Source organism: Boleophthalmus pectinirostris, unplaced genomic scaffold, assembly GCF_026225935.1.
Source record: "Boleophthalmus pectinirostris isolate CB_2022bp ecotype Guang Dong unplaced genomic scaffold, ASM2622593v1 HiC_scaffold_17, whole genome shotgun sequence".
NCBI lineage: Eukaryota > Metazoa > Chordata > Actinopteri > Gobiiformes > Gobiidae > Boleophthalmus > Boleophthalmus pectinirostris.
In genome coordinates, this window is record NW_026571115.1 from 37,678,539 (window position 1) to 37,692,703 (window position 14,165).

General features: G+C 48.7%; 1 protein-coding gene across 1 annotated transcript in view; it reads right to left on the reverse strand.

Annotated features, from left to right (window-relative positions):
- Positions 1 to 11,138: 11,138 nt before the first annotated feature.
- The window catches only part of stx1b (syntaxin 1B), a 31,564-nt gene continuing 28,537 nt past the window's right edge, over positions 11,139 to 14,165 (reverse strand). Inside the window, exons 9-10 of the mRNA XM_055152503.1 lie at positions 13,055 to 13,165; positions 11,139 to 11,479 (exon numbers count right to left, since the gene is read on the reverse strand). Of these exons, the coding sequence (XP_055008478.1) occupies positions 11,399 to 11,479; positions 13,055 to 13,165 (192 nt within the window). The 3' untranslated portion in view covers positions 11,139 to 11,398. The remainder of the gene's footprint in view (positions 11,480 to 13,054; positions 13,166 to 14,165) is intronic.

Genomic DNA, 14,165 nt, shown 5'->3' on the forward strand with positions numbered 1-14,165 from the left:
GACACCGCAGCGTAAATGTAAAACTAAAAATACTTTGAATCCGTTCACCACTTACCCAAAAAAAACAACATTTAATCAATAAATAATATTTAATCAGTAATTATAATTTAATCAGTAAATAATATTTACAAAGAGCCGCGCGCGCAGATCAGTCACTGACGCTTCTTTCCAAAACTACGTAGATTTTGAAGCTTTCGTTCAGTTCCTTCTATTAAGTAAAGATTTTATTTTATCTTTTTATTTTGTGTTTTTGTTGTTTTTTCCATCTGTGGTTTGATCTTGAATGTTTCATCGTTGTGTTTATATTTTATTATTTTGTACATATATTTGTTTTATAATTAAAAGAAAGAAAAAAAAAGCAAAGTTCACACGTCTCCAGTCCAGTTCTGTTGTCCAGTCGTTATTTTATCTCAACTAAGTGTCTGACCTCAAGTCAGAGTCAAGTCCCAAGTCAAACACAGGCAAGTCCAAGTCGAGTCCCGAGTCACTGACCCACGAGTCCAAGTCAAGTCCAAGTCGAGTCCAAGTCAACATAAACAAATGATTCAGTGAAAACAAAAGTCAAAAGTGATGAGGGTAAAAAAACAAGCACCTGTTGACCGTGTGTGTGTGTGTCTGTTTGTGTGTATAGTGTGTATAGTGTATAGTGTGTGTAGTGTGTATAGTGTTTGTAGTGTGTGTGTATAGTGTGTGTAGTGTGTGTATAGTGTGTATAGTGTGTGTGTATAGTGTGTGTAGTGTGTGTGTATATAGTGTGTGTATAGTGTGTATAGTGTGTGTAGTGTGTATAGTGTGTATAGTGTGTATAGTGTGTGTATAGTAGTGTGTATAGTGTGTGTATAGTGTGTGTGTATAGTGTGTGTATAGTGTGTGTAGTGTGTGTAGTGTGTGTATAGTGTGTGTATAGTGTGTGGAGTGTGTGTATACTGTGTGTATAGTGTGTGTGTATAGTGTGTGTATAGTGTGTGTATAGTGTGTGTATAGTGTGTATAGTGTGTGTGTGTATAGTGTGTGTGTGTATAGTGTGTGTATAGTGTGTGTATAGTGTGTGTATAGTGTGTATAGTGTGTGTAGTGTGTGTATAGTGTGTGTATAGTGTGTGTATAGTGTGTGTATAGTGTGTATAGTGTGTGTATAGTGTGTGTATAGTGTGTGTAGTGTATAGTGTGTGTATAGTGTGTATAGTGTGTGTATAGTGTGTAGTGTGTGTAGTGTGTGTATAGTGTGTGTATAGTGTGTAGTGTGTATAGTGTGTGTATAGTGTGTGTGTATAGTGTGTGTATAGTGTGTGTATAGTGTGTGTAGTGTATGTATAGTGTGTGTATAGTGTGTATAATGTGTGTGTGTGTGTATAGTGTGTGTAGTGTGTGTATATAGTGTGTGTATAGTGTGTGTGTGTGTGTATAGTGTGTGTACAGTGTGTATAGTGTGTATAGTGTGTGTATAGTGTGTGTAGTGTGTATAGTGTGTATAGTGTGTGTATAATGTGTGTATAGTGTGTGTATAGTGTGTGTGTATTGTGTGTATAGTGTGTGTAGTGTGTGTATAGTGTGTGTATAGTGTGTGTGTATAGTGTGTATAGTGTGTGTATAGTGTGTATAGTGTGTGTGTGTATAGTGTGTATAGTGTGTGTATAGTGTGTATAGTGTGTGTACAGTGTGTGTATAGTGTGTGTAGTGTGTGTATAGTGTATAGTGTGTGTATAGTGTGTATAGTGTGTGTGTGTGTATAATGTGTGTATAGTGTGTGTAGTGTGTGTATAGTGTGTGTGTGTGTGTATAGTGTGTGTATAGTGTGTGTATAGTGTGTGTAGTGTGTGTGTGTGTGTATAGTGTGTGTAGTGTGTGTATAGTGTGTGTAGTGTGTGTGTATAGTGTGTATAGTGTGTGTATAGTGTGTGTAGTGTGTGTGTAGTGTGTATAGTGTGTGTGTAGTGCGTGTAGTGTGTGTATAGTGTGTATAGTGTGTGTATAGTGTGTGTAGTGTGTGTGTAGTGCGTGTAGTGTGTGTATAGTGTGTGTGTATAGTGTGTGTAGTGTGTGTAGTGTGTGTAGTGTGTGTATAGTGTGTGTAGTGTGTGTAGTGTGTGTATAGTGTGTGTAGTGTGTATAGTGTGTGTAGTAGTGTGTGTAGTGTGTGTGTGTGTAGTGTGTATAGTGTGTGTAGTGTGTGTAGTGTGTGTAGTGTGTGTAGTGTGTGTATAGTGTGTATAGTGTGTGTAGTGTGTGTGTGTGTAGTGTGTATAGTGTGTGTATAGTGTGTGTGTGTGTGTGTGTGTATAGTGTGTGTATAGTGTGTGTGTGTGTAGTGTGTGTAGTGTGTGTAGTGTGTGTATAGTGTGTGTGTGTATAGTGTGTGTATAGTGTGTGTATAGTGTGTGTAGTGTGTATAGTGTGTGTGTGTGTATAGTGTGTGTATAGTGTGTATAGTGTGTGTGTGTGTGTGTGTAGTGTGTAGTGTGTGTATAGTGTGTGTATAGTGTGTGTATAGTGTGTGTGTATAGTGTGTGTATAGTGTGTGTATAGTGTGTGTGTGTGTATAGTGTGTGTATAGTGTGTGTATAGTGTGTGTAGTGTGTGTAGTGTGTGTAGTGTGTAGTGTGTGTATAGTGTGTATAGTGTGTGTATAGTGTGTGTATAGTGTGTGTGTGTATAGTGTGTGTGTGTGTAGTGTGTAGTGTGTGTATAGTGTGTGTAGTGTGTGTAGTGTGTGTATAGTGTGTGTATAGTGTGTGTATAGTGTGTGTATAGTGTGTGTAGTGTGTGTAGTGTGTGTAGTGTGTGTAGTGTGTGTATAGTGTGTGTATAGTGTGTGTAGTGTGTGTAGTGTGTAGTGTGTGTGTAGTGTGTGTAGTGTGTGTAGTGTGTGTGTGTGTGTAGTGTGTGTATAGTGTGTGTAGTGTGTGTAGTGTGTGTATAGTGTGTGTGTAGTGTGTGTAGTGTGTGTAGTGTGTGTAGTGTGTAGTGTGTGTGTGTGTATAGTGTGTGTAGTGTGTAGTGTGTGTAGTGTGTGTAGTGTGTGTGTGTGTGTGTAGTGTGTAGTGTGTGTAGTGTGTGTAGTGTGTGTAGTAGTGTGTGTAGTGTGTGTAGTGTGTGTGTGTGTGTAGTGTGTGTATAGTGTGTGTGTGTGTGTAGTAGTAGTGTGTGTAGTGTGTGTGTGTGTGTATGTGTGTGTGTGTGTGTATAGTGTGTGTATAGTGTGTGTAGTGTGTAGTGTGTGTGTGTGTGTAGTGTGTGTGTGTGTGTAGTGTGTGTAGTGTGTGTGTGTGTAGTGTGTGTGTAGTGTGTGTGTAGTGTGTGTGTGTGTAGTGTGTAGTGTGTGTAGTGTGTGTAGTGTGTGTAGTGTGTGTATAGTGTGTATAGTGTGTGTGTGTGTATAGTGTGTGTAGTGTGTGTAGTGTGTGTGTGTGTGTAGTGTGTGTGTGTAGTGTGTGTATAGTGTGTGTATAGTGTGTGTAGTGTGTGTAGTGTGTGTAGTGTGTGTAGTGTGTGTAGTGTGTGTAGTGTGTGTAGTGTGTAGTGTGTGTGTATAGTGTGTGTAGTGTGTGTAGTGTGTGTAGTGTGTGTGTGTGTGTGTGTGTAGTGTGTGTAGTGTGTGTAGTGTGTGTAGTGTGTGTGTGTGTGTAGTGTGTGTAGTGTGTGTATAGTGTGTGTAGTGTGTGTAGTGTAGTGTGTGTAGTGTGTAGTGTGTGTGTGTGTGTATAGTGTGTGTAGTGTGTATAGTGTGTGTAGTGTGTGTAGTGTGTGTGTAGTGTGTGTAGTGTGTGTAGTGTGTGTGTGTGTGTAGTGTGTGTAGTGTGTGTGTATAGTGTGTGTAGTGTGTGTATAGTGTGTGTAGTGTGTGTGTGTAGTAGTGTGTGTGTGTGTAGTGTGTGTATAGTGTGTGTGTGTGTATAGTGTGTGTAGTGTGTGTAGTGTGTGTAGTGTGTGTATAGTGTGTGTGTGTGTGTAGTGTGTGTGTGTGTAGTGTGTGTAGTGTGTGTATAGTGTGTGTATAGTGTGTGTGTGTGTAGTGTGTGTGTGTGTATAGTGTGTGTGTGTGTATAGTGTAGTGTGTGTATAGTGTGTGTAGTGTGTGTATAGTGTGTGTAGTGTGTGTAGTGTGTGTAGTGTGTGTATAGTGTGTGTAGTGTGTGTAGTGTGTGTGTGTGTAGTGTGTGTAGTGTGTGTAGTGTGTGTAGTGTGTGTAGTGTGTGTAGTGTGTGTAGTGTGTGTAGTGTGTGTGTGTAGTGTGTGTGTGTGTGTATAGTGTGTGTAGTGTGTGTATAGTGTGTGTAGTGTGTGTAGTGTGTGTGTAGTGTGTAGTGTGTGTAGTGTGTGTGTGTGTAGTGTGTGTGTAGTGTGTGTAGTGTGTGTGTAGTGTGTGTGTAGTGTGTAGTGTGTGTAGTGTGTGTAGTGTGTGTAGTGTGTGTAGTGTGTGTGTGTGTATAGTGTGTGTGTGTGTAGTGTGTGTAGTGTGTGTAGTGTGTGTAGTGTGTGTATGTGTGTGTGTATAGTGTGTGTAGTGTGTGTAGTGTGTGTGTGTGTAGTGTGTGTAGTGTGTGTAGTGTGTGTAGTGTGTGTAGTGTGTGTAGTGTGTGTAGTGTGTGTAGTGTGTGTAGTGTGTGTGTAGTGTGTGTGTGTGTGTAGTGTGTGTAGTGTGTGTAGTGTGTGTAGTGTGTGTGTAGTGTGTGTGTGTGTAGTGTGTGTGTGTGTAGTGTGTGTAGTGTGTGTAGTGTGTGTGTGTGTGTAGTGTGTGTAGTAGTGTGTGTAGTGTGTGTAGTGTGTGTGTGTGTAGTGTGTGTGTAGTGTGTGTAGTGTGTGTGTAGTGTGTGTAGTGTGTGTAGTGTGTGTGTAGTGTGTGTAGTGTGTGTAGTGTGTGTGTGTGTGTGTAGTGTGTGTGTGTGTGTAGTGTGTGTGTGTGTAGTGTGTGTAGTGTGTGTAGTGTGTGTGTAGTGTGTGTGTGTGTGTGTAGTGTGTGTGTAGTGTGTGTAGTGTGTGTAGTGTGTGTAGTGTGTGTGTGTGTGTGTGTGTAGTGTGTGTAGTGTGTGTGTGTGTAGTGTGTGTAGTGTGTGTAGTGTGTGTAGTGTGTGTAGTGTGTGTAGTGTGTGTAGTGTGTGTGTGTGTAGTGTGTGTGTGTGTGTAGTGTGTGTAGTGTGTGTAGTGTGTGTAGTGTGTGTGTGTGTAGTGTGTGTAGTGTGTGTAGTGTGTGTAGTGTGTGTAGTGTGTGTAGTGTGTGTGTAGTGTGTGTAGTGTGTGTGTAGTGTGTGTAGTGTGTGTGTAGTGTGTGTGTGTGTGTAGTGTGTGTAGTGTGTGTAGTGTGTGTAGTGTGTGTAGTGTGTGTGTAGTGTGTGTATAGTGTGTGTAGTGTGTGTGTGCGTTAGAGAGACTCGGACACCGGTGACACTGAACGATCGTCTTTATTCATGTTTTGATTCGTCTGTCAGGTTTGGTTCTCTGGTCTTTTTTTGTTCTTTTTTTGTGGGTTTTTATTTAAATTAAAATGTCTGACACACTTATAAAAGACAGCATCTGCATAGAGTTGTCATCTTAAAGATCCATGAAGAAGAAGGAGGGTCGGGGTCGGGGTCAGGGGTGAAAGGTCAAAGGTCAACACCGCCCAGACGGAAGCCCACAGGAGGAAACGCCGGGAACGTGTTCCGCGCCGAGCGGGTCAAACGCCGAGGAACCGAGGGACACGTGACCCGGTCAAATGTGGAACGTTCAAATACATCGGAACACCTGCGGAACAACTGCGGAACGAGGTGTTCTAGGTTTAAATCACAATATTCATACAAGAAGTTTGTCCGCTTTAAGAACGGCACGTTCTGCAGATCGGTTCCATTTGAAGGTTCCGCTCTTATTTTAACACAATGAACCAAACTTTCATATATTTTTGTTGAACAGAACTCAGTGGATCCACACTGGACGGGTCAAAGGTCAAAGGTTCCTGGGCTCTTGGGCCTGACCCGGGCTCAGAGGGCGGAGGGGGCGTGTCCCGGTGTGGGCGTGGTCGTGGCGATGGCGGTGGGGGCGGGGAATACTGGCACGTCACAGGAACTAAACGACAGCAGTACGATTCTGGGCTTTAACATTACGCTACGCACACATACACACACAAAAGAAACGGGACACAAGTTGCATTTGCCGCCAAAAGTTCACCTGAAAATCACAAGCTCCGCCTCCGGGACCTCACCTGCCACGCACCTGTCACGCACCTGCCACACACCTGCCGCGCACCCAGGGTCAAAGGTCTTCAAATGTCTCGTAAAGATTGAGTGTGAACGAGCAGACGGAAGGCCAGGTTGTCGTCGCCAGACGCCATCTTGAGGACTCGTCTGTCACTTTTACAAAAACTAGTCAAATAAATCCTCTGAGTCTAAATGAAAGTTTTGTTTGTTCTTCACACGAGCTCCTTGGGGTCAAAGGTCAAATCAAAGGGTGACATCAGAGATGGCGTCCGTCGGCGGCGCCGCGTTCTGGGTCGTCTGTTTGTTGCGACGGCGGTTCGGAGGCTCCGCCCCTGCGCTCGGTAAAGCCCTTGTGTCTTGGGATATTGCACGCTGCGTTTCGATTGGCCTGTGAGGCGAGAGGGGCGGGGCCTCCTTCACACCGCGTCGGTGTTGGGGTCAAAGGTCAAAGGTTAAACTGGACATGACTTTTGAACTTTTAGATTTTTAAACTTTTGTTTCTTAGAGAGAAAAACGTTCATGACGAACGTGAACCTAAAGTCTGAGCTCTGGCAGCGTTTGAAGCCTCTGACCCACTGCGGCCCGTGGCGGCCTTTGGTGGGCGCCATCGGGCGCGGGCGGGCGCCGGCGGGAGCTGTTGGGCGCAGGCAGGTGCTGGTGGGCGCCGGCGGGCGCTGGCGTGTTTTGGCGTCGGAGAAACGAGCCGTAGAAACGCGGGGAAGCTGGCGCTCCTGGCTCCGCCGTGACGCCGCAGCGCCGCGGCGATGCCCGGAGCGGCCGGAATATTTTCGTTTTTACAAAATGGAGGGAAGCACTTTCCTCAGAGGCGCCGTGGGCGGAGCCTCTGCGACGGGAGCTGAAGACGGACAGGTCTGCGCCGCGGAATGAGCCAATCAGAGCGCAGGATTCACCGTGACATCAGCACATCGCCGATCGGCACGTTTCAACGTTTAAAGAGAAGGATATGTTTAAAAAAAAAAAAATGTACAAAAACAAGAAATAAAAATCAATAATAAATATATAAATAAATACATGAAACATTTGTACAATCCACACGAGCATAAAGTTTAAGTTTATATATATGTTTATATATATATATATAGAGCTCTGAAACATTTGTACAGTGATTTTCAAAATAAAAGTGCAAATCAAACGTTGGAGATAAATCAAAGTGTAACGGCGTGTGAATCGAGGGCTGTGATTGGTCGCTCAGAGCGGCGTCGGCGAGTGGACTGAGCCGCGTTAATCGTGTCTCTGGCGTCGGCGCGTCGGTCCGGGAGGCGTGGCCTGCGGTGAACGGTGGCGGCCAAATCTCTTGGATTTCTACATAGACATGCAGTGGTTTTTTAATCTTTAAGATATTTACAATAATTACAGCACACGAAGGATCCGGGTCATTGGACAAAACTGCGAGCATTCCATATTCAGTACGAGAAGAACAAAAGGTGTGGGCACCTCCAAAGAACGCTTCACAACAACATCTCCGCTCCAAACTCTCCAACACTGATTCAAACAACAATACTGTCCACGGCCCCGCCCACGCGGCGCCGCGGCCCCTCCCGCGGGGGGCGTGGCCCCTCCCACGCGGCGCCGCGGGTCAGCTGGAGACTCAGGAAGATCCAAACCATCACAGACTCGCTCAGGCCCAACCGGAGGAACTCAGGTCAAGTCCAGATTAACAGTGAAACTCAAGCTGTTTTTAAAGTTTCAGTGTTTCAAAGAATCATGGAAATCCTAAAGTTGGCCTCCGTTTGGACTGAACCGTCTGCGACCGCCAGACCGTCTGCGACCGGCAGACCGTCTGCGACCGGCAGACCGTCTGCGACCGCCAGACCGTCTGCGACCGCAGACCGTCTGCGACCGGCAGACCGTCTGCGACCGGCAGACCGTCTGCGACCGCCAGACCGTCTGCGAGGCTGAGTCCGTCTGTGATGGTGAGACCGTCTGCCGCACTCTCTTTTACACATAAATATTTCATCTTTTGTGATTTGGAAACCTCTGGGTGTGTGTGCGCTCGGGGCGACTCGGCAGATTGACACGACGGGTCTGACCTGAGTGAATCTGCTCGAGTCGTCCTGACGATTTATAGGCAAAACAAAATGAAAGCACATAAATGTCTCCGCTGGACCGCGGCGGCACGGGCCACGGCGGCGCGGGCCACGGCGGCGCGGGCCACGGCGGCGCGCGGCCACGGCGGGCGCGGCCACGGCGGCGTGTGCCGTAAACCGGCGTTGTGCTATTCTTTCACACGTGATGAGGAACGCTTTGGCTCGGAGCGAACACTCAGACTGGTCCAGGATCAGTGGAACTTTTGGAGTATTCGAGTAAATTCGGGACTTCGGGGCGACAGGAAGGGAGGCATGCGGCGACACGATACTGAGCCCCAGGAAACGCCCCGCCTGGCGCGGCGAGGGGGCGGATCTACCTTCAGTCTGCAGATGATCCTCACACACAGACACACCCACCCTCTCCTCCTATTGGTCCGCCTCTGTCGGGCTCTGAGTGAGTGACAGCTGGGTTTAACCAATCACAGTGAAGTGTGCACTCTCAGATGAAGCGTGTGGACCTCGTGAAGGCGACTTAAAGCTTTAACGCGGAACATGACGGCGCGGAGGAGGAGGAGGAGCCCGGGGCGTCATTTGGCGTAAATATAAAAAATAGAAGAAGGATTAATCATGAAGAAGGACGTGACGATATGACAGAAGCAAACGGCGCCCCCTCTGGTCAAACTCAACCTGCACTTTCAAATTCACAAAAAAAAGTATTTTACAATATTTAGGCAGAAATCGTCCTCGAGCTGTTTTTGAGTCGCTGATGCATAGACACAAATACCTTTAGAAACGTGAAAATACTACGTCACATTTATCCTCCGCTTTAACCTTTGTCCAGGAAAAGTTGAGGCGAAACGTCGAAACTTCTGCTGCGGACGCGGCGAGCGGCGGCGCAGAGTTCAGACTCCGCCTCGGGGTTCGGTTTGGAGCGAAACAGGAAGTCGAGACTTGAACTAATTTGTCAGAAATTACTCGTGTTAGCGGCGCGGCTAACACGGGGTCAGAGGGTAAAGTGCACAAACCGGACTTTACAAAAACAGCTTCATGCAAACGACGCTTCACATGCCTTTATTATAATCACCAAGGTCACGCTGGGGTCACGCTGGGGTCGCGCTGGGGTCACGCTGGGGTCACGCTGGGGTCACGCTGGGGTCACGCTGGGGTCGCGCAGTGGGGGGAGGAAGACAGGACTCTCTGGGAACGTCTCATCACAAACAGTAAGAGTTAGCGTTAGCTGGTGCTACGGTGACCTCATCAACAACCAACGAGCGGCGACTGAAACCGCCGCAAACAACCGCAAACATCCGCAAACATCCGCAAACATCCAGAAACATCCGGAAACAACCGGAAACAACCAGAAAACTGAACCTAAACCCCCCAAACCCAGAGAAAACCACCAGTACGAGAGCCGAGGACAACGGCGAGTCTGGGGAAGGCAGAAACTACAGCAAACCAGATCATTGTCCCGGTCCAGATCCGGTCCAGGTCTGGTCCGGGTCAGGTCCGGGTCTGGTCTTGGTCCAGTTCTGTTTTCAGTGTTCCTTTGAAATCACAGACTTGAAAAGAATCAGATTTTTATTGCGTTCAATTTATTGCATTTTGTTTGTAAAATGGTTTTAGGACTCAGCGCCTCTGCCTTCCCCGCGCACCAGGACCATTCCCGACCGCGTCTCCACGACCACGATCATGACCGGGATCACAACCGGGATCACGGCCAGAATCACGACCATGATCCCGACCGTGATCACGGCGAGGATCACGGCGAGGATCACGGGTTCTACAGGTTCTACAGGAGCTTTTGTGAAATCGATGAGTCTTTTTACGGAGAAATGCGGAACAAATTTTTACGTTTTACGACCAGCGGCAAAAAGCACCGACTCCACAAACACGAGACAGCGGAACGTTCACAACACCTACGGAACGCCGCCGCCGAGGAGAACGCCGTCGCCCCGAGGAGAGAACGCCGTCGCCCCGAGGAGAACAGCATCACTCGAGAAGGACGCCAACTTGGAATGGTCCAGAAAAATACATCACATCACTGGGGCCGGACACACAGACTTCGGACCTGGTTCGGACCTGTTCATAGAAAACGGCGTCCTGTTTTGCGTCTGACCTCAGCAGCCGCGCCGCATCACTGGGCAGCACAAAGATGGCCCCCGCGTCTCCTCAGAGCGGCGCTAACCGTCACGCGGGCTAACGCGGCATGCTAACAGCACTACAAGCTAACGGTACGAGCTAACGGAAACCGAAACTGAAACTACGGCACCACGGACGACAAACTTTCCCCGTAAAATCGAACGGAACGATGAGGCGGACGAGCGCGGCGTCCTCGTTGGCTCCGGCGGCGGGCGGGAGGAGGCGGGGCCGGTCGGAGTTGCATAGATGGACCGCCCACTTCCTCCTCGGCCTTCGGGACTTCCTGCCTCCCTTCCTTAGTCCCTCCCCTCGCGGCGTTTGAGCTGTGGTCATTGGTTATCGATCGGGTGATTGACAGGAGCGAGCGGCCAATCGGAGCGGGTTCTGTGGGGCCGCAAGAGATCCGAGGGACGCCAGAACCTGCCGGAGACATTCCCCCCGCGCGGAACCACGACGGGACGATCAGGGGTCGAAGGGGAAGAGGAAGAGGAAGATGGCACTCAAGAATTTAAATCCATTTGGCAAAACAGAAACTAGAGAATTCGAGGTGAGTCTGAAAGTTTGAGGTCGCGGCGAGGAGGAGGGGCTGTGTGGGAGGGTCTGTGGGGGGAGGGGCTGTGGGGGGGGGGCCGTGGGAGGGGCCTTGAGGGGGGAGGGGTTCCTGGCGGCGATGGCGTCCCTCTGATGTCTGGCGACGCTCGCGGGGACTTTCTCTTTCTTCAGAGACTCCAGAAAAACAAAGCAAAACGAAATGGTGGCGTGGAACATAAACGCGGCGAGTAAAACCAAAATGGCGGCGGTGAATATTATGGGATGTGTTTGTGTCTGCTTAAACCCCGCCCACTCCCTGTGATCTGATCTGTGATTGGGTAACTCGTCCTAGCTGATTTGCATGTTGCGATTCAAGTTTCTGTGTGGTCGATGTAGTTGTTGTTGTTTGTTGTTTTCTCTGCTGGTTGCCGGGTGACGGTTGCCGAGGCGACGGTTGCCGGGCAAGGTCGTTGGCGGCGGCGGCGGTCGTCACGGCGGCGGGGGGCGGGTCTTAGAAGCCCAGCGTTCCTCCGATGGTCGAGGCCAAAACCACGCCCAGGATCACACAGCAGATTATGATCATGATCTTCTTCTGCAGAGACGCACACGCAAACGCACAAGTGTGGGTTAGACGCACAACACAACACACAAACGCACAACTATATACACACAACCTCATACACACGCACACACACGAGGGTTAGACGCACAACACAACACACAAACGCACAACTATATACACACAACCTCATACACACGCACACACACGAGGGTTAGACGCACAACACAACACACAAACGCACAACTATATACACACAACCTCATACACACGCACACACACGAGGGTTAGACGCACAACACAACACACAAACGCACAACTATATACACACAACCTCATACACACGCACACACACGAGGGTTAGACGCACAACACAACACACAAACGCACAACTATATACACACAACCTCATACACACGCACACACACGGGTTAGACGCACAACACAACACACAAACGCACAACTATATACACACAACCTCATACACACGCACACACACGAGGGTTAGACGCACAACACAACACACAAACGCACAACTATATACACACAACCTCATACACACGCACACACATGAGGGTTAGACGCACAACACAACACACAAACACACAACTATATACACACAACCTCATACACACGCACACACACGAGGGTTAGACGCACAACACGCACACAAACACACAACTATATACACACAACCTCATACACACGCACACACACGAGGGTTAGACGCACAACACAACACACAAACGCACAACTATATACACACAACCTCATACACACGCACACACACAAGGGTTAGACACACAACACGCACACAAACACACAACTATATACACACAACCTCATACACACGCACACACACGAGGGGTTAGACGCACAACACAGACACACACACACAACACAATGCACACATCCACACAACCTCATACACACAACCTCACACACATGCACGCGCAAGGGGTGAGATGCACAACACAACGCACATTCGGTCGGGTCCATTTGGGTCCGGTTGGGTCCGGTCGGGTGTTATGGTCTGGTCCGGTCGGGTCTGGTCCAGTCGGGTGTTATGGTCCTTTCAGGTCCTTTCGGGTCTGGTCGGGTCCGGTCCGGTCGGGTCTGGTCGGGTCCAGTCAGGTCCGGTCGGGTCTGGTACGGTGTTATGGTCCGGTCCGTTCTGGTCTGTTCGAGTCGGGTCCGGTCGGGTCCGGTCGGGTCGGGTCCGGTCGGGTCCGGTCGGGTCCGGTCGGGTCCGGTTGGGTCCGGTTGGGTCTGGTACGGTGTTATGGTCTGGTCCGTTCTGGTCTGTTCGAGTCCGGTCGGGTGCAATCGGGTCCATTCGAGTCCGGTCGGGTCTGGTCGGGTCTGTTCGGGTCTGGTCTTGTCCGGTCTGTTCGGGTCTGGTCAGGTCTGGTCTGGTGTTATGGTCCGGTCGGGTCCAGTCGGTTGTTATGGTCCGGTCCGTTCTGGTCTGTTCGAGTCGGGTCCGGTCGGGTCCGTTCGGGTCCGTTCGGGTCCATTTGGGTCCGTTCGAGTCCGGTCCGGTCGGGTCTGTTCGGATCCGTTCGAGTCCGGTCCGGTCGGGTTCGGTCGGGTCCGGTCTGGTGTTACCTTGCGGGCCTGGCTCTGGTACTTGACGGCCTTCTTGGTGTCGGAAACGGCTCGTTCCACATAATCCACCGAGTGCTCCACGTTATACTCGATTCTGTCAATCATCTCCCCCTGAAACACAAACGCACAAACACATCACAACAGACGCACAAACGCATCACAACAGACGCACAAACGCATCACAACAGACGCACAAACGCATCACAACAGACGCACAAACGCATCACAACAGACGCACAAACACATCACAAGAGGTGTGCAGAGTTGCGTGTACAGTTGTGTTGTTGTACAGTTGTGTGTAGAGTTGTGTGTTGTATAGTTGAGTGTGTAGTTGTGTGTTGTATAGTTGAGTGTTGTATAGTTGTGTGTGTAGCTGTGTGTGTAGTTGTGTGTATAGTTGTGTATACAGTTGTGTGTTGTATAGTTGTGTGTGTGTGTAGAGTTGTGTGTGTGTGTGTGTGTGTGTGTGTGTGTGTGTGTGTGTGTGTGTGTGTAGTGTGTGTGTGTGTGTGTGTAGTGTGTGTGTGTGTGTGTGTGTGTGTGTGTGTGTGTAGTTGTGTGTGTGTGTGTGTGTGTGTGTGTGTGTGTGTGTGTGTGTAGTGTGTGTGTGTGTGTGTGTGTGTGTAGTGTGTGTGTGTGTGTTGTGTGTGTGTGTGTGTGTGTGTGTGTGTGTGTGTGTGTGTAGTTGTGTGTGTGTGTGTGTGTTGTGTGTGTGTGTGTGTGTGTGTGTGTTGTGTGTGTGTGTGTGTGTGTGTGTGTGTGTGTGTGTGTGTGTGTGTGTGTGTGTGTGTGTGTGTGTGTGTGTGTGTGTGTGTGTGTGTGTGTGTGTAGAGTGTGTGTGTGTGTGTGTGTGTGTGTGTGTGTGTGTGTGTGGTGTGTGTGTGTGTGTGTGTGTGTGTGTGTGTGTGTGTGTGTGTGTGTGTGTGTGTGTGTGTGTGTGTGTGTGTGTGTAGAGTGTGTGTGTGTGTGTGTGTGTGTGTGTGTGTGTGTGTGTGTGTGTGTTGTGTGTGTGTGTGTAGTGTGTGTGTGTGTGTGTGTGTGTGTGTGTGTGTGTGTGTGTGTGTGTGTGTGTGTGTGTGTGTGTGTAGTGTGTGTGTGTGTGTGTGTGTGT